Genomic DNA, 19,352 nt, shown 5'->3' with positions numbered 1-19,352 from the left:
TCATTTTACTTAGCATAATGCTTTTAAGGTCCATCCATGTTGTCACACATGGTAGGGTTTCCTCATTTGTTATGGCTGAATAATATTCCTGTGTGTGTGTGTGTGTGTGTGTGTGTGTGTGTGTGTGTGTGTGTGTGTGTACACACCACAATTTCCTTATCCATTCTTCCATCAGTGGACACTTAAGTTGTTTCCTTGTTTTGGCTATTATAAATACACTGCTATGAACATTGGGGTACAAATATCTTTCCCAGTTAGTGTTTTCATTTCCTATGGCTATATTCCCATAAGTGGAGTTGCTGGATCACATGGTAGTACTATTTTTAATTTTTTGATATTCATATTGTTTTCCACAGTGGCTGCACCAATTTACAAGTCTACCGATAGTGCACAAGGGTTTCCTTTTCTCCACATTCATGCCAGCATTTGTTATCTCTTTTTGCTGATGGCCCGTCTAACAGGGCTGAGATGACATCTCATTGTCATTTTAATTTGCATTTCCTAATGACTAGTAATGGTGAGGATCTTTTCATGTCCCTGTTGGTCTTTCGTATATCTTTGGAAAAATGTCTATTCAGGTCTTTGATCATTTTTTTTAATTGGGTTTTTTTTTGCTGTTGAGTTGCACAAGTTCGTTCTATATCTTAGATATTAATTCCTTACCAGATATATGATTTGCAATTTTTTTCCCATCCTGTATATTGACTTCATATTTTTATAGTTGCTGGATATATACCCCCTAGAATCATTTTCACATAACATTGAATACTTTAATTAACAGATTGTAGTGGGTTTAATCAGAAAAGAGATGATTTCTAACATCTCTTTAATACCTTGCTGCTGGTACAGCTATAATACTGTAATTGTTTGCAATACATAAAGCATACACTTAGAAACCATAAAAGCTTAATAGTTTTTAATGACAGTTCTCAATGCCGCTCAAAAATAATTGCTCCCATTATGCTAGTATCTCATGTTCTTGTACTTTCTATTACATTTTTAGTAGATTTTTCAAAGGCTTTACATTTCAATATTTAATATTAAGGATTTGATTTTTTTTTTTTTTGGCAAAGGAGAAACTCTTAAGTTATAATCATTTCAGTTTTCTTAAATACTGTTATTTAAGAGTTGGATTTTGTCAAATGTGTTTGTAGTGTCTAGGGAGATGGCCTTACTTTTCTCCATAGCTTTATTATTAATTTCAGAGCTCTTACAATTCTGAAACACCCTTGCATTTTTTGAACAAATTTTACTTGATCACAATGTCATTATTTTTAAATTTGCTTTTGAATTCTGTTTGTTAATATTTTAATTAAGATTTTAATAACAATATGCATTAGTAAGATTGGGTGGTAGTTTTCTCTTTGTGCAGCCTTTATCAGATTTGAGAGTCATAAGTTTTCCTTCTTTTTCTATGCTCTGGGATAGATGAAGTAGTAGTGAAACTATCTGGCTTTTAAAGGTTTGTTAGAGTTGCTTGTGGAAATACTGCACCTTTAGTTGTTAATGGCAATTACACATCTTTTTGGTGAGGGTTCATAATTGCTTAGTAGTAACACTGTCCTGTGAGGAAAGCTTAACGCGTGTAATTTAAGCTTATTTGTGTACTTTCTATAGATTTCGCTTTTTAATACAAGACTAGACTTAAAAAATCATGTAATCTAAGTTTCTTCATTAAAAGAAAGGTTAATGATTTCCAGAATCTCAAAACCAAATTTGAAAATACATTTAGGTCAGTAGCAAGGCTTATCGAGGTCTAGAGGAAGGGAGGCATTCAGAATTACCTGTGATACTCTGGCTTTGTTGTGCATAAAAATACAGGCATATGCAAATAATTAGGCAAAGAAGTGCAAATGGATGCCTCTAGGGAGAAAAAAATTAAACAGGGTGGAGCAGTAACAGTAACAAATCTTGAAGGACTATTTGATTCTTTGCTGTGTCTTCATTTTTCCTTCCAGGTATTTGTTAATTTCCCACTCTGAAAAAAAATTAGAATTGGTTTCTCCCCTTCTCCCATTTATGGGCAACGTTCCTGTCTCCCAACCTTATGGGGTCAAAATTTTGACGAGATTAGTGCTCAGTGTTTCCACTATTAGAACGATAGACACTGCAGCTAAACCATGTTGTAAACTGTGCTTACTTTTCCTTTCCTGCAGTTAATAATTGTTTTGTTTTGGTTTTTATTTGGATCATTTTCTAGGTACTTATCATTAACTCAACTCTGATTACATACATCTCCTCTCAGGATATTTAAGTGTATCAGGGATTCTCGCACTTTCATCTTCTGGAAGAACCTCCCTCCCTCAGAGCCTCCCAGCCTGCTGCGTTCCAACTGGTTTCCCCCAGGTTCCATTTAGTTGGGGAACCAGGCTGATGCTGCCGTCACCCCACAATTCCCTTCACACTCACCCTTTGCCTCTCTCTAGCCTCGAACCTCCTATTTCCTGTACCCCATCCTTTTCCTGGTACTCCTTTTTTGGTGGAGCTCATCTGCAATAGCATTCTGAGAAAAAAAAACGTGCATTTTTGAGGACTTACATGTCTAAAAATGTCTTTTTTTAAATCCGATTTGATTTAAGGTGCACTGGGTCTGGATTCCAAGTTGAAAATCTTTTTTCAGTCTCAGTTTTGTATGCAACATTTCATTGCCTTCTAGTTACAATATTGTGATTGAGAAATCTGAAACCCTTCTGATTCCTGAGCTTTTTCACTGTGTTCTGAAATGTCACCACGATGCACCTTGGAGGGAGTTTATGGTGCTGGGTCTTTGTTTGATAGGCCTTTTTAGTCTGGAAACCTGTGTCCTTCAGTTCTAACCATTGTTCTTGAAGTTGCTCATTGATTATTTTATCTCATCTGTCTTGATCTGTTTCATTTACTAAAACTCCTTTAGTAAGAACTCTTAAATTTGTCCTCTAACTTTATTTTTTTCTCCCATTTTCCATCTTTTTGGGGTTTTGCTATACTTTCAGCTTTATCTCCTAATCCTATTAAGTTTTTCTTTTCTCTTCTCACATTTTTAATTTTCAGAAGCTCTTTTGGCTCCCTAAATGGTCCTTTCACACTATCCTTTCTTCCTTCATAGTTGCAACTTTTTGTCTTTCTGAGGACATTACAGTTTTGGGGGATAGGCGGTTGTGTGCTTTTTTTTTTGTTTTGGGGGTAATTTTCTTCCTTTTAATTTTTTGCCTCCAAATAACTTTGTTTTCGTTTGCTCTCCTCAGTGAGAGGGGCTTTCTTCAGATGTCTAGAAATTCTGCTCATCTGGTATTTACTGATGTCTTCTCACGGAGACTACACAGCTGTTTGGGAGCTCTGAAAATGTGAGGAGAGCTTTTGTAGGTTGTGAGCCTCACTCTAGGGTTAATCTAGATGAATTGTTTAATTTAGTTGGGGAACTTCCCAAACTGGTATCTTAGAGTCTTTCTTCCTGAGCTGGTAAAATTCCCCAGAAAAGACTCTTAGAGTCTTCATGTAGGATAAAAGCCTGGCTGCCAGCCTTTCTAGGAGCTGAGTGTGAAAAGAAGGCTTAGAGATTCACGCAGCCTGGTTTCAGTATAGTGTCACTACCGCCACCTGGGCCTGTGTTTTACCCTCTTCAAAGGTTAAATCTCCAGTCTTCTCCCTCAGTGGGGTCAAACTGCTCAAAATGGGAAGAGAATCTGAGGATCTAAATGTTTGTTAAGCAGACTCTCAACCAGTCCTCGTTTTAGCCTCCCCTCCCACTTCACCTTTTACTCCAGATTCCTGGGACCAACATCCTGAGACTGGAGAATTCTGCAGTGTCTGTAAATCTGGCTGGTCCTCAGCTCTTACCAACCCCAGCTTAGGCTTCAGTTTTCTCATGTCTGATAAGTCACTTATCACTCATCTGTCTTCTTTCTAAATTCTAAAATTTTGATGATGTGGTCCATTGTCCTCACCCCTGGGAGTTTATGCCATTTTTAAAAAATCCCTTTATGGTAATTTTATTGGTGTGTTAGGAAGAACAGTAAAGATGCAGGTGTTCAAACCACTATCTTTAACCAGAAATACATGTTCAGTTCCTAAATAGTAAATACAAATCTGCAATTCTATTTGCCCTCCCCTCCCCCACAAAATCCATCATTGAGAAAATGTATTTAAAGTATTCCAAGCACATAAAAATGCAGTGCTATTTAGAATAAGCAAAGAGAAAGATAATTGACCTCTTAAGCTAAATAAAATTTAATTTAAACCATATTTCATTAAACATTTATTGCTATTTCCTGTGATTCAGTTATCTGAAATGTAAAATGAAGAGATTAATAGTACCCACCCCAGACCAGTAAAAGCATTAAGTGTATAATACCTGTAAATCCCTGAAGTCAGTGCCTGGCACATGGAAAGCAATATATTAATATTAGCTACTACTAATTGCTAAGCACTGGGAATATAAAAGCGGGAATATGACAGGAGTCCTGCCTTTCAGGAATTCATAGCCTTGTAAGGTTAGAATGGTAAACAAATAGGAAAACAACATGAAACCTGCAATAACAGAAGTATAATTCAAAGTATAGGAGTAATAACAGAAAAAAAATAACCAGTAGAAAGGATTATCTCTATGTGGCTGAGAAATCAGGTTCTCTACAGAACAAATTATTTACACCTAGCTCTTTGTTTAACTAGCTTACTGTTAGTATAGTTATAAACCTTATATAAATGTAAATGGAGGTTATTGAACTAAAATATTTGTCATGTTTTAAGTCTTTACTGTTATAATAATTTTGTTTATTAACAAAAGCTGAAAACTGAAGAAGACAAAGGAAATAAGTGTGCTAAATTTTTTATCTTAATAGAGGGTGAAATCAATAAAAATTGCTTTGTTCTGTCAATTTTTAATGTAAAAGTATAAAGTATGTTTCTTTTAAACTTTTAGCTATCCACTACTAAAATAAAATATTTACCATTTATTAGGCATGTAACTTTGTGCCAAATATGCTGAGCACTTAAATGCTTGTCTTTGAACCTCTCAGCAATCCTTTGAGACACATATTATTCACATTTCAGTGAAAAACTGACATTAAGGGAGGTTAGTTTGCTCAGTTTCTTACATCTACTTAAGGATAGGTAGCTGACAAATCACCAAGAAAAGAACAAGAGGAAATAAAATGCAGTACATATAAAGGTGACAGCAAGAAAGTCTAAAAACCAGAAAGCTTAAACCTTAATGACTGAAGTGAGTCAGACATACACGTATGGGGGAGGGAGGAGGGAGGAGAGACGTACATAGAATAACTACTCTGTTAAAAAAAAAAAAATTCTGAGACCAAATCAGAAAAACAGCCAAAAAATACTGTTTTTAAGGGTGCTCATCTCAGTATTACTGATGGAGAAAAACTGCCCAGCAATAGGCAATTAAATTATGATTCACTCATATAGTAGACTGCTCTGCAAACACTAAAAACCGTTTTAGAAACAATTTAATGATGCAGAAAAATACAGTGTGGTAAGTGCAAAAATTTTAAATCAGATATTAAAACATCTCAATTTTGTTTTTAAGATATAAATATACAAAGAAAATCTTTAAAAATTAATATTCTTCATCAGAAACTAATACAACATTGTAAATCGACATTTCAATTAAAAAATTAAAATTTAAAAATTGATACTCTTAAAAAGTAAAAGCATATGATCCACCAATTCCACTTCTGGGTCCATATTCAAAGAAAATGAAATCACTACCTTGAAGGGATATCTGCACCACAGTGTTCACTCCAGCACTATTTACAATAGCCAAGACATGGAAACAACCTAAGTGTCTATCAACAGATGACTGGATAAAGAAGATGTGGTATATATACAGTAGAATATTACTGAGCTATAAAAAAGGAAGGAAATCCTGCCATTTGCAACAACATGGGCAGGCATTATGCTAAGTCAGACAGAGAAAGATAAATACTGTATGATCTCACTTAAATGCAGAATCTATAAAATCCAGGCCCTCAGAAACAGAGAACAGATTGGTAGTTGTAAGAATTGGGAGGTAGGGGGTGGGAGAAATAGGTGAAGGTGGTCAAAAGGTACTAACTTCCAGGTATAAGATAAATAAGTTCTGGGAATGTAATGTACAGCATGGTGACTGTAGTTAGCAGTAATGTATTGTGTATTTGAAAATTGCTGAGAGTAGATCTTGAAAGTTCTCATCACAGGAAAAAAATGTAATTATGTGAGGTGATGGATGTTAACTAAACTTATGGTGATCATTTCACAATGTAGACATACATAAAATCATTATCTTGTGTACCTCAAACTTCAATGTTGTATGTCAATTATATCTCAGTAAAACTGGTGAAAAAATACATCAAAACAAAAAAGAAGAGAAATTGCAGACACTATGACATATCACTATACTATAATTTATCTCATGAGGTGTGCTTCTTGGCCTATTTATAGACAGAGCGAGGGAAAAAAATGATTCATGATTCCTCAGTTCAAATAACAAACAACCCCAAACCTTAATTTCCTTATTTCATATGCATTTTTCCCTTATCCCATACTGAAAACCTTGGTTCTCCACATCAATTTATTTACTTGTTTATCCTATCAAACAATTAACACAAATTCATTTCAGAAACATAATAACCAATAATATTGCCAGCAATAAGCATATTAAAGTTCAAGATATCTTTGCAGTTTTTTTCATCTTATGAGATATTCATATATATATATATATATTTCTTTTTTTTTTTTTTTTTGGAGGGGGGAGGTAATTAGGTTTGTTTATTTAATTTATTTTTAAGGGAGTTACTGGGGATTGAACCCAGAACCTTGTGCATGGTAAGCACGTGCTCTACCACTGAGCTATACCCTCCCCCTATCTTAAGATATATTCTATTAATAATGTCTTAGTATTGCATTTAAAGCTTATTTGAATTAATTCATTTGTTACTGTGGCTTTGTTATCTATCTAGTACACAGTAAGATTCACTTCTTTCCATATTCAGTATTAAGGTTTTCTTTTTCTTTTTATTTAATTTTATGTTTAGAATATATAAAATATTTACATAGCTTAAAAGTTAAAACATAAAATGTTAAAAGTTCTAATCAGAGAACTCTTGCTTGAATCTGTTCCCTACACCCCACCTGCCTACCTGCTATAGGCAGCTATATTCATTAGTTTTTTATTTATACTCCCTTTCTTTTTGCAAAAATAAGGAAATATATGCTTATATTTTTATTTACCATTCTTTCTTATACAAAAGAGCATACTATGAACACCCTTTTGTGCTTTGCTTTCTTATCACTTGACAGTATATCCTGCAGATTACTCCATATGAATTCATAGAGACCTTCCTCTTTTGATAGCTGCATAATATTCCATTGTGTGGCTGTACTGTACTTTATCCATAGTGCCCTATGGATGGACATCTGGATGTTCCTACTATTTTGTTATTACAAATAGTGTATGAATGAATAACTTGTACATATTTTTTATTTTTGTAAAGGTGTATTTTCAGGGTAAATTTTAGCAGTGGGATTGATGAGTCAAAGGATTAATGCATATGTAATTTTGCTAGAAGATGCTAAATTCCTCTCCATGTAAGCTCTACCATTTTGGACTCCCACCAGCAACATACGAAAGTGCTTTTTTCTTAGTTTTTTCTCATAAAAGAATGTGTGTTGTGATGTGTGTGTGTGTGTGTGTTTGAAAAAAAATACAGTTTTAAATAATAAAAGCACTATCTGAGTAGTGGAATGATTGGTGATTTTTATCTCCTTTAAGTACTTGCCTTTTCTGTTTTCCAAATTTGTTGTAATCAGTGCTTATTACTTACAAGAAAGAAAAGGTAGCAGAAATATTAAATTTGCACTTTAGAGTGAGAAGTGTGATTTAGCTAAAGCAGAGAATTTTCTGATAATTTTCAGAGGGCCACAAGAGAAAAAGGAGCTTTTTTAAAAAAAACTTGTTGACATCCTTTATTTGTGTCTTGTCCAGAGATGACAGAGAATAATTTACTTCCCAAAATGTCTTCTAAGCCTAAGAGTTCATAATTGCTACTCTTTCTTCTTTGAACCAGAGTTATACATACACCTGGCCACACTGATGATCATATGGCTCTACTGTTAAAAGAGGAAAATGCGCTCTTTTCTGGCGATTGCATCCTAGGAGAAGGAACAACGGTATTTGAAGACCTCTATGATTATATGAACTCCCTAAAAGAGTTATTAAAAGTCAAAGCTGCTGTTATATATCCAGGTAGGTAATTTTTTTAATCTAGCAAACCATTTGTGTCAGATGATGAGGAAGATTCATTTTGGTTTGTCTGGATGTGTTCTTTGAGTTCTCAGCATGGAAGAGATACATATAAACTACTTCTTTCTAAATTATACCCCTGAGCCTTGTCTAGCAATGAAAAGAAGGCTGAGAGTTGTATTAATAACTTTTTATAAAGATATAAGGGTTATTTTTTAACATTTTATTAAGATATAAGGAGATAAATATAAAGATATTTTTAACATTTTATAAAGATATAAGGGTTATTTTTTAACATCACACAGCTATTAACAGAACTATTTAAAAAAGGAAATAAACTTACTGGAACAAGAAATTTTTTTCATTCCATAAGTTATCTTCAGCTTTGCTGTTAACTTGATTTCTGTTGTGGACTCTATTTTAGCTGTGTAACCAACCTTGGGTAACATTTGACCTCTGAGATTTAGATTTTTTAACTCACAGTACGGAAATACCAAAGGCTTCCATACAAACATAAACTGTATATTTATTTTAATTCTCCAGAAAAAGAAGCCTGTTGTTAGTGTTCAGCTCTGATGGCACTGCTCTGGAATATGAATCTCCCCTCCATCCTAAAAGCTAAGAAAGATTCAGGACCCAAGAAGAAGCCCCAGAAGGAGAAAGAGACTAGATTACCTAATTTTTTAAGTTCTTCTAACCTGCTCCTAACCAAAGAGCCATGGAAAGCTCTGTAAATAAGTGTCTTCTATACCTTCATATTTTCTCATGAGCTCCCACTGCTGAGGGGATAGGAAACACATCAGTGGGGCTGGACATTTAGATTAATATTATGACATAAAAGGAACAGAGGCTGAGAGCTATTTTGAAAGAGAAGAGAATAGACATTTGATGCACTCACATTCGAGCAAAGCTAACGAGAAGCTGCCTAGTACAGGTTCTCGGACTGTTCGCTTCAGTGAGTCCAGTGAACTGGCTTATTATCAGCACAGCTGGGACTCACGTGTAAATGATGTTCTGTAGCCATAGCTACTGTGCACTAAAGCCTGCTACCCTACCCGCCAGGTACTGTGCGGGGACCTTCACAGACCTGTCCTCACAAAAACCCAGTGAAGCAGGGAGCGTGGTCCTCGTTGCACAGCTGAAGAAATAAACTCAGAGATTTAGAGACTCACGGCCACACAGCTAATAAATGAGTCAGAATTCTAAAGCCTGTGCTCTTTATAGAGCAGGTTAGTCTGCTTCTGAATATTTTGTTATCAGATATTTTAAACATCCCTCTTGCAGACTTGTGTAATATATTTCACTGTCTTTACAGAGCAAGTAAATTTCAGTATAACTTTATCTGGGTTATTAGCATTTCTGAATTACTAGCGTAGACAGAAGGCTCTTAAGTTCTTCTGTGGTTCTTGTGAATTTTTAATAGCTCTTGGTCACTTACATAAAACTATTTAACATCCCCATTGTCAGCCTTTTGTAAGTTAAGAGCACAAAGTGGTTAAAAGCTCCCGAGTCAGAATCCCAGCTTCTTAGCTATGTAACTGTGGGCAGATTATTTATTTTCCCTATGCCTCAGTTTCTGCTGTCAAAAGGGGATAATAAAAGTACCTAACTGCTGGGATTCTTCTAAGAATAACATATATTAAGCATTTAGAGCAGTGTCTGGCAAATCATGAACACTCAGTAAGTATTACCTGTCTTACTGTTGTAGTTACTGTTTTATTGCTATATTTATTTTCTATTTTTAATGAACAAAATAACACAGTGTATATAGATTTTGATATGTCTCTAATGTTTTTTGGCATTGTATGTCATTTTTAAATCTCTTCTTACCTGCATAGTTTTCCAAATAATTTATTTATTATGTGTTTAGTATGCTTTTTCAATATATCATATGAATTATTTTTAAACAATGAATTAAGTTATTCTTAACTTTTTTATCTGGTTGAAATAATTTTTATAATTATTCTGATTCAGGACATGGCCCAGTAATCCAAGATGCCGAAGCTAAAATTCTACAATACATTTCTCACAGAAATATCCGAGAACAGCAAATTCTTACAGTATTTCATGAGAACTTTGAAAAATCATTCACAGCAATGGACCTTGTAAAAATTATTTACAAGGTAACTTTCATTTATTTTACTTGTACATAGCCACAATTGTAATAGAATAATCTATTCAGTAGACTGCAGATGTGGTAAACTCATCACATCCCAGAGCAGAATGAGTCTGTTAGTTTCATAAGTAATGTCACTTGTATAGATTTGAGACCAGTAAGCTCAACGTTCTAGAACACAGAAGTCAGATAAACACCAGCCTGCAGGACAAAAATAACCATTCTGAGCCATTAATTAAGGCTTTCATACTTTGCTCAGGCAGGGAGAGACCATTGCCAACAACCTGATGAATAAGCTTTATTATGACTTATGTATTAGTCTAGTCATCTTGATCACCCAGTGTCCCAACCTGCAGCAAGTGAGAAGGGGTGATCTGCCAGGGACTGATCCTGGGATTACAGCAGTGAGAAGCAGTAGCAACGCCTACCAGCATATGAAAAGGAGAAAGAGCATGAAGAAGAGCATGCATGGAGTCATTCCATACGTAGAGGAAGAGCCCCTCAGGGGCCTCTGAGCACATCCCTGTGGCAGTCGACCAGTATAATTCAGTTTCTTGGCACATGTTTCTTAGATATTTGCTGTGTAGGCAGTATGGCTTTGGGGTTAAGAATGTAAGCTTTGCGGCAGGGGGAGGGGCGAGGAATATGGCTCAAATGATAGAGTGCATGCTTAGCATGCACAAGATCCTGGGTTCAATCCCCAGTACTACCTGTAAAAATAAATAAACAAACCTATAATTATATCCCCACCACCACCAAAAGAGAAAAAGAATGTGGGCTTTGGAATAAGATTACCTAGGTTTTCAAACTCCCACTATCACAACTACAGCCATAAGATAACTGAGAGCATAACTAAAGACAAGCTTGAAAAGGAATTGGGCCAGTTTCAATTAGTAAAGGACCTTCATGTCCCATAGGCCTAAGTTATCCAAAACCAGTTAACTCATACTCAGTGCTCTTTGTTTTACAAGGGAGGGATGAATGAGTAAAAGGGCTGAAGATGAAAAGTGCCAGGAGTAAAAGGGTAATGTAAATATTTAAATTCTGTGGAAGACTTCATTTCCTCTCAGTGCTACAGTAAAGCCACTGGACGATACACTGATACACTGATCGTTTTTCCTAACTTAAGTTCAGACAGCAGAACTCTCTGATAACCCTCACAGGTGAGTCATCCAGTAACTGTGTGTGCCTACAACATGCTGGATCTGCATTCAGAGGTGTGTTCACTGTGCATACGTCTGCAGCATCTGTTGCATACAGAACAGCATTAGGCATTATAGACACATTTATTCATTCCACACATGGAATGAATTTTCTGAATGCCCTCACGTACTGGACTAGATGCAGATACCAAGATGACTACAGATCCCTGCCCTTGAAGGACTCACAGTTTAGAGAACACAGACATGTTCAGTGGATACTTGTAATACTGGCTCTTTCATAATAGTTCCCATTTTTTGAGCACGTTATTATGTGTTAGACACTGTACTAAATGCATCACATTTACAACAGTAATTTGAGGTACTTAATTTCAAGTACCTTGAGTTTTCACTAGATAAAGATACTATTATTCCAACTTAACAGGTTAAGAAAAAAACTGACAGAAAAAGTGTGAGCCAAGTCATTTTTCTGAGGGCACAAAACAATTAGCTGTCACATACTCAAATGTCAGAAGTCAAATACTCAAATCTTGTGTTTTCTGTCACTCCAAGCTTCCTCCAAGGCCTATACACAGTATGTCACAGCATAAAGGAAAGAGGAATCAGGTCTACCTGGTGAAGATGCAGGGTGATGAGGCTTGTCTGAAAAAGCTTCAGAAACCTAACTATTGAATTAGATCATGAAGGAGTAAGCATTCCCCAGGCCAGAGTACAGGGGAAGGGAAGTCATTCTAGACAGAAGGAAAGATGTATTCAAACACTGGGAGTCATAAAAGCATCATGCATGTTTGAAAACCCACAAAGAAAATGCATTCGACTGGAGGCCAGAATACATATTGTGGATGGGTGGGAAAGGGGTCGGGGGTCCCAGGAAATGAGGCGGGAAAGGCAGGCATGAGCAGGTCATGGGAAGCCCGTGGTTGCCATGCTAAAAAATGTGGGCTTCAGCCAATAAGCTGGTAATGACCACTGAAGGATCTTAGGCAGGGAAATCACATAATGAGATCTAGAAAATCATGCTGGTGGATATAATGCATGGTGCTGGAGCTTAAGGCAGAGTTTGGGGTTGGAGGTTTATACTTGGGAATCATTAATTCATAATGTTGATGTGGCAGACAGGTTGAGTAAAAAGAGAAGCACGTCAGCGATACAATTCACTATAAACATCAGTATTTAAGAGAAGTCTGGGGAAGGATAAATTTTAAGCTTGAAATACATATAATTTTATAAAAAGGTGCAAAGATCTTATCATGTAACCAATAAATAAACCATTGGGCCATTTGTCTGTAGCAAAACTATCAGAATAATTTTTACATTTATTTATTCATTCATTAATAAAATATTGAGTTCCCACTGTGTGCCATTTTGCCAAGCACTGGGCATTCAGTAGTGAACAAAACAGATACACTACTATCTTTATGGAGCTTACGTCTATTTTATCTATAAATAGATTTTTCATAATACAGTGACCTGGAGCGAGGCATGTACAAGATGAAATTGTTTTGATTATTACCATATAAAAATGTATTTGAGTTAAAATTTTCTTCTTTGGCATTTTTTCTTTAAAAGTTTCAAAAAGATCAGCTCTGTTCTTTTCTAAAAAAGAAATGTTTTACTGTCACTCATTTTGCTTTCAGAATACTCCTGAGTATTTACATCAAATGGCCCAACATAATGTCTTGCTTCATTTGAAAAAATTAGAAAAAGAAGGAAAAATATGTAAGTATTCTACCAAATTTCAGTTCTTTTACTACCACAATTTAAAATATTTTTTAACAAATGAACTAGTTTCCTTTGAGGAAAAACACCACCCACCGGAGTTCTCCCTGGAATGTCACTGTAAACTGGAGAGACAGGCACTAGAAAGGGTCAGTTTTGAAAGGCCAGTGGACCACAAATACGAACAAAAGCTCCCACAGGGATCAGAATCCCGTGTGGGGGTTCCAGTCCTCACCCACCAGAATGACAGTCTCAGGCCTGTAGCAGGAAGATAGCTTCTCCACTCCCAGACCACACGGCCACGAAGAATTTTACACGTAGAAGATTTGGGAACTGGCCAAAGGTTTAGCAGTAGTAAAGCCAAAGAAATTAAAACAGTAATTCTATAACTGTTTACTAGTGTGAAATTAATTCATCATATTAATAGTCTTAGAAGTTAGAGCCTTAAAATCAAGAGGTTCAAAGTTGGATTTTGTGTAGAAGCTTCAGCAATGTTTTTATATATAAATACACACACACACACACACACACACACACACACACACACAAGCCAGCTTTGTATTGAGCAACAGAATTATGTTAGGAGTTAATGCTTTTTCTAGCTACAAGATAACTTAAAATCTAGTGATTTGCTTTTCTGTTGTTAAATTTTTACTCTCTAATTTTCTTTCCACAGTTAGCAACATGGATCCTGACAAGAAATGGAAAGCTCATCTTTAGTTTCAGATGAATGAAAGTTTCTATTGTTTTGTTTTCAGAGGATGGTATGTATGTTTTGTTAACCATGAATTATTTACAAAGAATATAGAGTGTAGAACATTAAAAATAAACATAGCTGTACTTTAAAATAGCATCATATTTATTCTAAAATTGTATTTTACACCTGTACTACTGGCTGTTTATCTAACCTGGTTCTTATAACATTTTACCAAAAATTCAAAATCTAACAGTTTATCCATTTTCAATAGGTAAAATAAAACAGTTTCTTTTAAAGTAATAATATGTATGTAATTTAAACAGGATAGTATTCTTAGATAGTATTTAAATAGTCTTTATCTATTATCAGTGCTCAATAATACTGTTTTCTCTAGCTGCTTCAGTGAACAGCACAGATTTCAATGTAATCCCTCCTTTCTGCAGCATTTGTCTAAATCTGTAGCTAACAGCTTTGTTTTCACGTTCCTATCAATTACATCATGATTATGTATCAGTTCTACAGCTCTGTATCATGTATATTTTCTTATAATGGAATTCCACAAATGATTCATGTAAATCAACTTTGGTAATAGAAAAATATTAAATTCCCAATTAAAGATGTTGCAGAGAAATAATTTCTGTAATCCATTAGCACAACCAACTTACTTTCCACCTTTAGGTTTTAGTATATAAACAACCATCAATATCTATGTGAATTATATACCAAAAGTTTTTTTTAAATTAGAAGATTATAAGACAGGGCATTTTTTAATGTAAGTAGTGTTTTCAAATAGTGGTTAGGTTCAAAGGAGCCAACCAATGCTTATTTAACCCAGAAGGTTGCCAAATGACAATACAAAAATGAACTCAGAATTCTGAGAGTATACTTTCTTTAATCTTCCTTAAAAACTTAAAATTCTTTATAAAAACTTTCTCTGCCATGGTTACCACTTCCTGCCCCTTCTCCCAAGGTCCCTAGCACTTTCATACCATTCTAAACACTGGAGACCAGTTGTGTTCCTGAAACCACTGCATATTACAAAATAACTGTGAAGTCAACAACAAAAAACAAACAACCCAATTCAAAAATGGGCAAAAGGACTTGATAGACATTTGTCCCAATAAGACATACAAACGGCCAGTAAGCACATGAAAAGATGTTCAACATCACTAATCATGAGGGAAATGCAAATTATAACCACAATTAGATACCACTTCACGCCCATTAGGATGGTTATTATCCAAAAAAATGGAAAATAACAAGTGTTGGGGAGGATATGGAGAAACTGGAACCCTTGTGCATTGCTGGTGAGAATGTAAAATGGTGCAGCTGCTGTGGAAAACAGTCTAGTCGTTCCTCAAAAAAACATGGAATCACCATAGGATCCAGCAATTCCACTTATGGGTATGTACCAAAAAAAACCTGAAAGCAGGGACTTGAACAGATTCTTGTACACCCAGGTTCAGGGCACCATTATTCAAAATAGCCAAAAGGTGGAAGCAACCCAAGTGTTCACTGAAGGATGAATAGACAAAAAAACTGTTGTATATATGTGAGTGGAATATTATTCAGCCTTAAAAAGGGAAATTCTGACATGTTACAACTGGATGAAACTTGAAGGCATTATGCTAAGTGATATAAGCCAGTCATTAAAGGACAAATACTGTATGATTCCACCTACATGTGGCGACTGGACTAGTCAAATTCATAGAGACAGAAAGTACAGTCAGTGGTGGATGCCAGAGCTGTTGTTTAGAGGGTAAGGAATTTCAGTCTGGGAAGATGAAAACAATCCTGGAGATAGATGGTGGTCATGATTGTACATACATCAAAGTGAATGTCCTTAATGCCACTGAACATACACTTAAAAATGATCAAAATGGCAAATTTAAAAAATAACAACTAAGTATTCTCACCAACACCAAAAGAGAAAAACCAGTACTCCCATCCCTATGTATAGCACACATCCACAGAATTTAGACAAGAAACCTGATTCTATGAATATGTAAATGTTTAGTTACCTCTTACTTGTTTCTCCATTCTTTCCTATCTCTCTAAATGAAAACACCATTCAGCTGATCAAAGCAGAAAACCCAGTAGTCACTCTTGCTGTGCTCCCCACATCTCATATTGAGTTCTTTACCAAGGACTTCCTGACCATTGCATTTCTAGGATTTATCAGTATCTCTTACTTCATCCATACGTCTTAGTCCAGGCCATCATCCTCTCTTGCCTGGATTACTACAACAACCCTTAACTCTGGTCTCCCTACTTCCATTCTTGGAAGAAGTTAGGACACAGGGGTAAGAAGGGCATTCTGAACTGGGGGAACCACATGCACAAAGCCACGGAATCACTGTTTTTTTAAAGGCACCACAGCACACTTCAAGCTGCAAGTGGATCTATTGAAAGGGCTGATAATGGGAGGTTACTAAACTTGGTTATTTAAAGTCTAGGCAACTGAGCTTTAACAAAAACCACGATGTTAACTAAGTATCTGCTTTGTGTGGGTTCTGGGCCAGGCCCTGGGGGTACAAAGGGGAACAAAACAGCATCTGAGCTCTCAAAAGAAGCTTGAATTCTAGTTGTGGAGACACACAGTTACAATATGCAGTTATCAGTAAGTCTGTTTGGAGTAAAGGAGGAGTGTATATATAACCTGGTTGGGTTACAGAAAGCTGCTTAGAGGAGCCTAAGCCCAGTCTTGAAAGCTGAGTCAGTGGCAGCCAGGTGATGAAGTTAGGGGCATTTGTTTGGGAGATGAGAAGACTCGTTCCAGTTGGAAGAAATAGTGTATGCACGTAAACAGAGATATGGCAAAGCATCACGTGGTTGAGGAACTAATTTACATAACCAGACTATTTTGAATAGTGTTTGTGGGTCGAGGTCACAGGGCTGAGAAGCATCTCCTGAAAACAAGGAAAGTCACGGGAGCCAGTGTACTGTCATCCAGCCATGCTTCACACAGGCTGGAGTAACACAACTTAGCAACTGGAAAGCGGCCGGTGGTCCAGGGCAGGGTTAGTATCATTTTGTTGCTTCCTCAACAGCAAGTTTGTCCCCAACCACTATAATACATTTGTTCTTCCTTTTGTTTCTGTCACTCCAGCCAATTATGTTAGCCTCCATTCAATAACCCAGGAGTTGTGGATTATTCATAGCTTCTACTTACCCATTTTCTGCTTATTCAAGAGTTTCTACATCCTCCTTGTCACCCCTCTGCCCTCTCTCTATAAATCTTCAGCTTCTGTTTTGCAACCGCTGAGCAGCCCTCTAGCTGTCTCAGATTCAGTTTTCACAGAAGAGGACCCAACTGGTGTAATTAATCTTCCATGTCCCTTTCTGAGAGCTTTCCTGCCATCCTGTCTTACATGTTACTGATCAGGCCTTATGGTAACTGCTCTAGACCAATCATCTGGGACCAGAAGGATCACAGGAAATTTTATCAGAAGGGTACCCCATTCAGCAGAGGCAGTACGCAGGGTAAGCATTCTGAGATGGCCTTCTCAATACAGTGGGAGAAGGAAAAAAGAAGCCAAAGGAGTCTCAAAGGTAGTAGAAGACAGGGTAACAGATCTGAGAAATATTTAAGAAGAGAAATAGAACTTAGAGGCTGATTAGGTCTTGAGGGATGGGGATCAGCTGGAAAGGAAGTCCAATGGAGCTGTAGGTTTCTGGCTTTAAGCAGCTGCCATAGTTGCTGGGTTGCTAGCCAGGACGAGGGAGCACAGGAAGTGGGGTAGGTAAAGTGGGGAAGGGAGGAACGATGCACTGTACTATAGATGTGAGTTTGAAGTACCAAGGAACATCAGAGGGAGATGCCTAGTAAGCACTTAGATACATAGAATGGGGCTAACTAGATAGGATATACTTTGTTGCATGTGACAAAAACTAATTTTCAACTAGTGGAAGCAAAAAGAGAAGTTGGTTGGCACTTGTAACCAACCTGAGAAGAGTAAACAGTAACGAGGATTTGGATCGCATCAGTACAACCCCAAATGTCCCTCTTTTTCTCCCCCTTTGGGTCAGAGCTCCCACAGCAGACTGGTTTCCTCACATCGTGGGGGTCGTGGTTACGGGAAGCCCTGGGCTCATATCCTAACCACTCACAACCAGCCAGGAAAGCTGGTTCTTCCAGCTTTAGTTTGGAAAATCCTAGGGGGAAGGATTCTTGGTTATCCTGGCTCCTGACCCAGTCCTTAAGCCAGTCCCTGTGGTCAAGGAAACGAGAGGTACTAGATTTGGCCCAGCTCTGGTCCCGTGCCTACCCCTGTGGTCAGAGTGGGTGAGATCTTTTCTCAGATGGAGAAGAGAGTCAGAGGAGGATCCTGGACCAGTATTGAGTCCTTACCGAATAGCTTTCCCTTCTTTCCAGGGTGTGTGAAATAGGTAATAAATCAGAGCCCTCTGCGGTAGCTCACAGACAGACTGGGCCAACTCCTGTTCTGCCAGCACTGGATTTCTGAGTCTCTCTTGCTCACCAGCACCATGCACCAGCGTGAATCTTGCTACCAATTTCCAGGCATTGTTGAGGCAGGAAAACTCATCAGTCTTTCCCCTCTTTTCACTTTGGGCAGAGCTTAAAAGGATTCTTTGTTTTGGAAGGGGGAAAGAGATTCAATATTTGAAATACTGATTGTGAAATTTTTAGTTCCAGTCACATCGATGCCTGACCTTTTGAAAAACATCTGGAATTAAAATGGAGAATGGGGGAGGGGCATGTGTAAGTATATTTACTTGTGTATGGAGAAAATATCTCTAGAAAAATACCCCCCCCAAAATTTTAATTGGTAACGTTTATTACCTCCCAGGAGAACTTACGGGTAACTGAGGGACAAGGGATGAGTCTGGAATCATCATAGTCTACCCTTTTACATCTTTGGACTTTTAAATTATTGAATGTATTGCTTATTCAAAATAGAAATAATAAAACATTTTAATCAAAATAAAAGGCCCAAGTCTGTCTTACAGGATTTACTGAGCTAGTCCCCCAGAGCAGAGGGGAGATACATGCCCATGGGGAAGATGGAAAGCTGATTTGCACCCCAATCTACAGAGATGCTAACGAAGGTGGTCTGGGTTAGAGAGAAAGTAGGAAGTCCCACACTGAGGTTGCAATTAAAGCAATAGGTAAACGTGTAGACCTTCGGGTGGGCATGCAGGAAGAGAAAGAGCAAGGAAGATTTAAGGAAGCTTGATCAAGGATGGGATAATCACTGGGAGAGTGGTGTGACAGCCACCGAGAGAGGTATCCAAGAAGGGATGGTCAATAGTATTAAATTTTATGTGCTGTTTGTGCTTATTTTATCCATTATTATATAACATCACATTAAATTCTCAACAAAGTGACTGCTGATTACCAATTTTAACCTGAAAGATTCCTCGAAAATGCTAAAATCCTGACGCTCCAACAAATCTACATTAGAAGCCATTAACATTGTAGGC

At 36.9% G+C, this 19,352-nt stretch overlaps 2 protein-coding genes and 1 non-coding gene across 10 annotated transcripts in view; 1 reads left to right on the top strand and 2 right to left on the bottom strand.

Annotated features, from left to right (window-relative positions):
• XKR9 (XK related 9) overlaps window positions 1-19,352 on the bottom strand; it is a 238,574-nt gene that overhangs the window by 205,667 nt on the left and 13,555 nt on the right. The gene's annotated exons all lie outside the window — the stretch shown is intronic.
• The window catches only part of LACTB2 (lactamase beta 2), a 33,945-nt gene that overhangs the window by 10,194 nt on the left and 4,399 nt on the right, over window positions 1-19,352 (top strand). For 2 of the 4 annotated variants that reach the window (XM_010997553.3, XM_031441488.2), the window contains 4 exons: window positions 8,040-8,218; window positions 10,190-10,338; window positions 13,129-13,210; window positions 13,887-14,525. In XM_010997553.3, the coding sequence (XP_010995855.1) occupies window positions 8,040-8,218; window positions 10,190-10,338; window positions 13,129-13,210; window positions 13,887-13,930 (454 nt within the window). In that variant the 3' untranslated portion in view covers window positions 13,931-14,525. Of the gene's footprint in view, window positions 1-8,039; window positions 8,219-10,189; window positions 10,339-13,128; window positions 13,211-13,886; window positions 14,526-18,558; window positions 18,631-19,352 lie in introns of those variants that run through there. The other 2 variants (XR_010378481.1, XM_064480874.1) reach the window with 2 other exon arrangements.
• Window positions 6,761-6,833, bottom strand: TRNAG-ACC (transfer RNA glycine (anticodon ACC)). Its single transcript has one exon. It is a non-coding gene; the product is annotated as a tRNA-Gly (tRNA).

Source organism: Camelus dromedarius, chromosome 30, assembly GCF_036321535.1.
Source record: "Camelus dromedarius isolate mCamDro1 chromosome 30, mCamDro1.pat, whole genome shotgun sequence".
NCBI classification, from domain to species: Eukaryota; Metazoa; Chordata; class Mammalia; order Artiodactyla; family Camelidae; genus Camelus; species Camelus dromedarius.
The sequence above is the reverse complement of the archived record's forward strand: the minus strand, read 5'-3'. Positions and strand labels throughout refer to the sequence as shown.